Source organism: Esox lucius, chromosome 7, assembly GCF_011004845.1.
Source record: "Esox lucius isolate fEsoLuc1 chromosome 7, fEsoLuc1.pri, whole genome shotgun sequence".
Taxonomy (NCBI): Eukaryota; Metazoa; Chordata; class Actinopteri; order Esociformes; family Esocidae; genus Esox; species Esox lucius.
The window spans coordinates 9157677-9166169 of record NC_047575.1 but is presented as its reverse complement, the minus strand read 5'-3'; the positions used below and the strand labels follow the sequence as shown (position 1 = coordinate 9166169).

General features: G+C 43.2%; 1 protein-coding gene across 1 annotated transcript; it reads right to left on the bottom strand.

Annotated features, from left to right (window-relative positions):
* Positions 1-8393, bottom strand: LOC105024918 (CLOCK-interacting pacemaker). The gene is made up of 4 exons (XM_010895217.4): positions 5155-8393; positions 3264-3439; positions 2839-2996; positions 1-1772 (listed from the first exon to the last, which is right to left on the bottom strand). Exons 2-4 carry the CDS (start codon positions 3430-3432, stop codon positions 456-458), a joined length of 1644 nt encoding a protein of 547 aa, XP_010893519.1. The 5' UTR covers positions 3433-3439; positions 5155-8393; the 3' UTR covers positions 1-455.
* Positions 8394-8493: the final 100 nt, after the last annotated feature.

The following is an 8493-nucleotide window of genomic DNA, read 5'->3' as shown; positions in this document are numbered from 1 at the left end:
TCAGAAGCATATTTGTATTTATTGAGTATTGAAATGCCCTGCCTAATTAGATGAAATATCCATTAGAGTAAATGTGTGGACAACAGTAAAAGAAAGGAGTAATAAGTATCATATTTATTACAGCTAAGATAAAGTATTCTGAAGCCCTGTTCAAACCAGTTTCTCTCATCTTTCCTTAGTCCTGATCTTGTCCAGATTCTGACTAAGTCCAAATTTTTAGACAGGTGTAGTACTTTAAATTATGCATAATTGTGAAATGTTTGTGCTCAGATATTCAGTAAATATAAATGGTCAAAAACAAGGTCCAGAATAAGATGTAGAATGCATTTTAGAGGCAGGTATAAACTATACAGCAGCACTGCACAGTTCAGTTAATTCACCTCAATCATACGCTTCTTCCAAGAGTAGCACAAACACCTGCATCAAACTGGGCGGTTTAATAAACATAGGAGGGTTCAGAAAATGTCCGTATATAGACCTGGTGTGGTGGAGCTATCCGGGGTTATGTTGAGGTCGCACAGGATGCCTCCCTGTCTCCGGCCTTGTTCTCGGAAATCCAGATGAGGGGAGGGAGAGGGGGAGAGGAGGCTGGCGAGGATATCGGGACGTTCTTCGGGGTCAGGAGACAGGGCGAAAAGTGGTGATGGAGGTGATGCTCGGTTGTCACAATAAGCCAGAGGACCCGCCAAGGTGCTTAGTGATGGCCTATCATCCTCATTGGTTATGTTGTTTTTGTCTTTCTCTCTGTCAGCCCAGTCTCCCTTCTCGGGGCGGTCAAGGCCATCAGCCTTGAAGTGGGTCCAGTCCAGGCTCGGGTAGCATCCCGACTGTGACATGGCTTGGAGGAGTTTGTCCAAGGGGCTGGGATTCCTGTCTGGTCCTGGGCAGTGGGCGTCTTGGCTGGAGTGGGTGGCCTGGGCAGCCAGGCAGAGGAGCTGGGCGTGCTGGCGGAGCTGGGACAGCTCTTTCTCGCTGGCGGCATTCTGGCGCAGCAACTCCTTGGTGCGCAGTGCGATGGCCAGCAGGCCCGACTGGCTCAGGATCTCCGCCGTGTTGAGGAAGCGCCGCTGACGCACCGACGAGCAGTTGGACAGACAGTCGGACAGGCAGTCAGACAGGTCCGCCGAGGCCTCCGGGGCCCAGCTCCCGGCGCAGGACGACGAAGACGAGAAGGAGGAGCTGGTGACTGACAGGGAGTCCGAGCGAGAGGTGTCCGAGCGAGAGGGTCTTGGTTTAGCGTGCTGCCGGCAGTGATGAGATTCCCGTTGTGCAGAGGAGGCGGGGCCGCCCATGGAATGGTGAGGGAGGCAGGGTGAGGAGCTTTGGCTGCTACTGGCTTTATAAATGGAATGGGAATGGGTTCTGCCCTCTCGCTGGTGGTGGTGCCGAGGTCTAAGGTGAGCAGTGGTGGACACTTCCCTCTGGTCCTCCGTACACACCCTCTTGCTCAGGGTCTGGCCCTCTCTTCCGCTCTCGTTGACACCTACGCCACTGGTCCCCCCCTGGCCCTGGCCTTCCTTCCTGGGGTGGGGGGCGATGCGGGGGTAAGAGTTGAGGATGGGGAGGTAGGAGTTCTTGCCGGTATGGTTCTTAATACTTCTGCTGCCCCCTTTCTGTGGCTGGTCCAGGGGATCAAGGAGATTGGAGGGGCTGGGGGAGGCTACTTGTGGTTGTTGTATGAAGAGGAGCTGGGTGGGAGCCTTGGAACCAGACAGACTGTGCCATGTTTCCCCCCACACCAGGGGGGTGTGAAGTAGTTGCTCCGGTCCAGACTAAACCACCAAGGGGACATACCCGGGAGCAAAGGAGGAGTGAGAAAAGACAAGACAGAGGTTACATTCACAGGCAGGAGATACTGGTGACATACACTCACCTAAAGGATTATTAGGAACACCTGTTCAATTTCTCATTAATGTAATTATCTAATCAACCAATCACATGGCAGTTGCTTCAATGCATTTAGTGGTGTGGTCCTGGTCAAGACAATCTCCTGAACTCCAAACTGAATGTCAGAATGGGAAAGAAAGGTGATTTAAGCAATTTTGAGCGTAGCATGGTTGTTGGTGCCAGACAGGCCGGTCTGAGTATTTCACAATCTGCTCAGTTACTGGGATTTTCACGCACAACCATTTGATGGTAGAGTCAGAATTTGGCGTAAACAGAATGAGAACATGGATCCATCATGCCTTGTTACCACTGTGCAGGCTGGTGGTGGTGGTGTAATGGTGTGGGGGATGTTTTCTTGGCACACTTTAGGCCCCTTAGTGCCAATTGGGCATCGTTTAAATGCCACCTGAGCATTGTTTCAGGCCATGTCCATCCCTTTATGACCACCATGTACCCATCCTCTGATGGCTACTTCCAGCAGGATAATGCACTATGTCACAAAGCTCGAATCATTTCAAATTGGTTTCTTGAACATGACAATGAGGTCACTGTACTGAAATTGCCCCCACAGTCACCAGATCTCAACCCAATAGAGTATCTTTGGGATGTGGTGGAACGGGAGCTTCGTGCCCTGAATGTGCATCCCACAAATCTCTATCAACTGCAAGATGCTATCCTATCAATATGGGCCAACATTTCTAAAGAATGCTTTCAGCACCTTGTTGAATCAATGCCACGTAGAATGAAGGCAGTTCTGAAGGCGAAAGGGGGTCAAACACAGTATTAGTATGGTGTTCCTAATTATCCTTTAGGTGAGTGTATAAAGCAGCAAATTAAATTGAAAGATCCTTCAAATAAATGATTGTAGCCGGAGTACAATGTTGATGATATCCAAGCACAAAACAAACAACCACAATCATAAGCAAGGATGTGAGCTTTCAGGTGTTTCACCTGTTTAACCACCAGGTTGTTGATGACGCAGATGGGACTGAGCTCTTTAAATGGAGACATTTTGCCCAGGGACCTGCTGCTGTTTCGGGTGTGGTGTGGCTCGCTCACACTGCTGCGCTTGTCATCCAGATCATTCTGCACCAAGTCTGAACCAGACTCTGGGGAAGAGAAATGTAAATTAAGACACAGTAGGGAATTAGAATGGGACATGAGAGAAATAGTACTCATAGAAATAAAATATAAATGGAAAAGGGGAATAATAGGTATGAAACTTCATCTCCAATACACAACATGTTCTATTTGTCACATCGGGCCAGTGTAGACTGACTACATAGGGACGATATTCCAGCTCACATCAGACCAACATTGTGCCAGTGTTTGCTGGGGGTAAAAAGAGAGATTCACAAAACTGGACAATTACTCACCTGAGTATCCCGAGTCTTTCTCCAAGTCACATTGTGACACCCTCCTGTTCATGCCTTCCAGAGTGCCCCCCAGGGACGCCCGCAGGGTGGCACTGTTACTCTTATCCTTGGCATTCTTTGAGGTGCCTCGGGGGACATCCCCCCCGAAATGCACCTGCTCCTTCTGCATCAAAGACCTTCCAGGATGACAGCAGTAAGAAGCATGTACACAGTCATGTGACCTGAGCTGATGAGAGGCTATGTTGCGGGTTCAACTATTACATTGGTATCTGCTGTCCGGCAATGTACAGCGCATTTTAATAAAGCAAAGGAAATCAGGGATACGGATCAAATCAATGTGTCAGTGTTGCCACGTCGTTCCTGGAAAAGGTAAATGGAGCATACAATTGAAGAGCGGAATATGCAAGAGATATTTATGTACTTTTGGGGAAGACAAAAAGCATCTTTATTGCACAAAAAGAAATATATTTTGATATTAAGCTACTGCCTTATTAGCACACATCTAAACATGAAAGCAGTTCTCAATATTTTGCAGATCTCTCGACAAGATCACCTCTGAAATTATCCAACTGCTGAAGCTCAACCTAAGGCTATAAGCATGCAGGAATTACAACATGATGGGATATTGTTCCCAAGAGATTTATTAAGTCAGGATTATTACAGACATTAAATAACTTTTCATTAGTGTACATTCTACACAAAAATGAGATGTCATTTTTTCATGTGTTCTTATTTTCTATTCTTTCTGTTCTAGTAGTTATTATTAAAAAAAAACAATTGTTACTGAGAAAATGTGCTGTCCTTAATTGTCATGAATTGCCATTGACTACAATGCATTATGTAAATGTGTTGAAAGAATGTTATAAAAGAATCCAAAGCACTCAAAAGGAACTCATATTACATCATAATCTCATTTTAGATGGTATTCAGACATTGATATAATATAAAAAAAATAAGTTCCCTAATTCAAAACGAAATGGGTTCTATTCATGCTTCAGGCAATGCACACGTTCCTCCCAATGTGTTCAGATCTACGGCGTAGGTTTGTATGGTATATTGGGGAGGGGGGGGGGTGCAGTGTCAATCTATCTACCCCCCGCCAATTCTACACCCTTGGTTTAGAAACAATAACAACATGTAGGCATGTGTAAAATAAACACGTAAACGCTAGGAATTATAGTTTAGGGGAGGTGCAGGACTTATTCCCCGTTAGCTAGACACGACAGGCCAATTTAAAACAATATTAATCTGATATATTCTGAACGAAATGCTTGAAAACGCTATTAGACAGCGTTTCGAGTAATTTATTTAAAATGTTTGTTGAATAATTTGTACAAAATAGTTTTATTCGTTTTTCAGTAGGTTTCGATTACTATAATCTAGACTGACACACGAAGAATTGGGACGATAGTTGGATAATATCACTTGTGACTAGACTTGTTCTACCAAATGGTCCCCTATCTACAGTGCACTACTTTTGACCCGAAACCCTAAAGTAGTGCACTAAACAGGGAATATTGTGCTATTTGGGATGTATACCTTGGAGTACCTCCCCCTTACCGTGTTATGTAATTGCTGGCAAACTGTGAAGCTCGAAATAACACCCCCCTTTTGATATACATGTGATTTTGCGCATATAGGCTACTTAGTTTCCGAATAGGACGTATTAAAAGGACATTATTAATGGACATGTAATGCCTGGATATATATGGTTGCACAGCAGTTTTTTCATCCCATAGGTTTAAACAAAAGCTCTCCTGGTAAGTTTTCATAAAGTAGCATTTTTAAAGTGTGGATATTGCAAACACATCTTAACATCATTCAACTGTTATTTTGGAGTAATGCATGCAAAAGTATTAGCATTCCGATGCCAATTTATAATTTGTCTTACCGGCTAGTCTGTCCTTGTCCTCAAGCCTTCTGCCTTGTTAATCTCTGCCCCAGGACCAGACAAACGTTCAGTCTAAGCAGATACCAACCAAAGCACCTTTGAATTAACTATTTTAGTTTAAAGTTCTACCTAGGGTACCATCCTGTAGAAAAATATTTGACCTCCTGCTCGGTAATGAACCCTCATCCAGTATTACCATAAAAGTCTTTCAAACCGCCGTTAATGTTGCCGGTTAGTTCACGGGTCGACACATAGTAACCAGAAGCGCACCTGTATGCCCTTTTCTAGTACAGTAGACATTCCGCTTGAGATGTACAAAAAAACATCATTGATGTGCGTTAGGCATAGACCCGCCCCCTAATCTGAATATTAATAGGTAAGTGGTGATGGTCGGGTCAGTTGTGACGTAGCTATTACAGACAAGCAGAAGGCAGCGTTGTGTCCAACTCCGTGCGTAAACACGTGTGGGGGCGGAAACATCGTTGAATCCACGTGAGGGAGTATAATGTTTGGAGGCGGGACGTATAGTAAAATCATGGCGACATACCCCTAGGGTAGGTTAGAGGAGAGCAAGTGTCTAACATGCTATAATAAGGTAGATCTACATAGCCTATAAAACAAAGTCACACGTTATTCATAGATACAAACCAAATTATATTATATTAAAATATTCCTTATAGCCCACAATTATATAAAAACATTTAATTTAGAAATGGCACAATATAATGAACTAGTCGTTTATTAATCTTGCTAGTATGCAGATATTTTCTCAGGTGTGCTGTGACGCGGCTACAGCGAGACCCACGTGGATGAGACTCACGACGTCAGCTTTATTCTGCTTCGGATGCGGAGGCGAACAGCGTGAATGTGTGCGGCGACATGTGAGAGCGCTTCAGAGGCGTGGCTACGCCCCTTCGAACGCACATGTTCTACGCGGGGGTGTATAAGCACCACCCCTTTACCGTAGGCTTGAGCGTTTCAAATTTCGGTGAAATCCGTCTAGAAGCCGACTACAATTACTCTATTACATAATTCGTGAATGAACAACAAAGCATAGACGTGAGCACAATATATTTCGAGTACATCTAGTATATAGCCAATTTCATCTTTTTTTTTGTGTAGACAGTAAATAAGAGTAAATAACTGCCACAAAGACAGATGGCCAATGTGCAGCAGACTGTGAGTGGTTCAAAATCTTTTCCAAAAGGGAAACAGTTGGTCAGCAATATTTTAGGGTCTTAATCATCTTGTTCCCTACAGCAAATCACAATGCTTCACTGGTGCATTCCATTATCTACCCAGCTTTTTACTGTTATTATGCCAGGTAAGTATTCCAACAGCAAAAATATTAGGGTTAAAGTTTTTAGGTTATTTGGCTGCCTCAGGGCATGTTATCTACTGCGTTTCAGTGCAACAGAGCCAACGTTTCATTCCTTGGTACTGGCAGACAGCGCTTGCCTGGGAGTCCAGGTTAGGGCAGTGTAAATTGGCCCCGCTCAGTCCGGTTTGGTAGGAAGGATGGTCATCCAGTTCCTTGCCACGTTGTGCTGCAGGGACTCCTTGTGGCCTGTTGGATACCTGCAGGCTAAATGCAGCCATTAGCTGCTTTTTACTTCTGTCTGACTTGTTTAGTGAGCAGTGCAATAAAAAGCCTTAAAGATGCAGTTTATGATTTTTGGCTACGGGTTGTGAAAGTGTTTTGGTCAAGCCAAAAAGGGTCCCCAACATTTGTGCACTGTCATGCATGTTGGGATATGTTCCCCATGTCTTCAAAACCACTCACTTTCCAACTTGGAATTTAATAGCTGAGGTATAGCAGATATTACTTATAGACTATGAACATAAACAATTACATATCCAGCCCAAATTGAGGCTAAACCATTAAAATCCCAGTCTACATCTTCAACAAATACAATTAGCAAAACAGCCAGTTAATTTCTGCCATTACCACATTTTCATAAAGATTTATTTTTTGCATAAGGCTAAGAGAAAACATTGATTTTTTTAAACGCTATTCCTACACTCTTTGACATGGGCCAAAGATAAATAATTGGCTGTTTTTTTGCTTCCAATCTCATACTGATCCATACAATACGGCTGATCTTTTTGCATATTACACAAGCTTTGATATCAACACCAATCTACCACTCCTGCTCGATTAGTCTGCTTTTTGTTTAATCTGGAATGAGTGTGCAGGGGTAAAGAGCATAACAAATAAAAAATAAAAAACATTGTCATAATTCCTGCATTTCACAGTCCCTGTAACCTGATATTGGTTGTTTTAATTGTACTCAGCTGTTTTGCAGTTAGATTTATTAAGATAACCATTGCTTAATAACTAAATAGGGCTGTATGAGGCTCATAAAAACTTTGCTATGTATTTTTGTACTAAATGCTGATTGGTGGAAAACCATGGTATATGTAAGCAATAAGGCATGAGAGGGGGCAGTATATGGCCCATACACCACAACACAGAGCTGTTCTTAGGTATGACTCATCGCAGAGCGCCTTGACACACCGCTTACCTGTGGTATACTGGCATTTTATCACAAACCCCTGAGATGCCTTATTGCTCTTATTAACCGGTTACCAAGGCAATTAGACATGCAATGTCATGCCATACCAATGGTTTATGGGCTCATATGCCATGACTGCCAGCCAATCAGAATTCAAACCATCCGGTCTATAAGATTGTATAAAACAGATTTAACAGCAAATAACTTTTTATGCTCTATGTGCTTTGTAACCGGTTTATAAAAGCAATAAGGATTCTTGAGGGGATTGTGGTATGTAGCCAATACAGCCAAGGTCGTTTTTACACCACAATATCTGTGTTTGGATTACCAAGAACTGTTGGCAGATTTTTTCCGATAACCTTTTAGTGTAAATGGGAGAAAATGTCAATGGTTGCAAGTCACCTTTAGATACGCCCCTCGGCAAATGAGGGTGGAATTGAAGTGGAATGAGTGGTGACGTAAGAAGACCTTCCAAATCCAACAACCGAATCAACAAAAATGTTAGCTTTTGTCCTGCATGTATATTCAGTAATCTCACACACATTGGTTTCACTATCATTGAAGACCAATTAACACTTCTCCATAACCCTTACCTTTACCATAACCACAATAACATCAACTTTAAGCCCAAACTAAGCCTTAACCTAAACGCCTAAAATGAACCCTAATTACAAGCCTAAACCAAAAGTCTGAAAACTGTTCTCACTTTGCATGATTTTTCTTTTTACTTGTTATGAAAATAGAACATGAGGGTCAGGTAAAACCTGTGCACATACAAGCCCAAACACAAATGCACACATTATTGCAACAACTAATGGAAAAC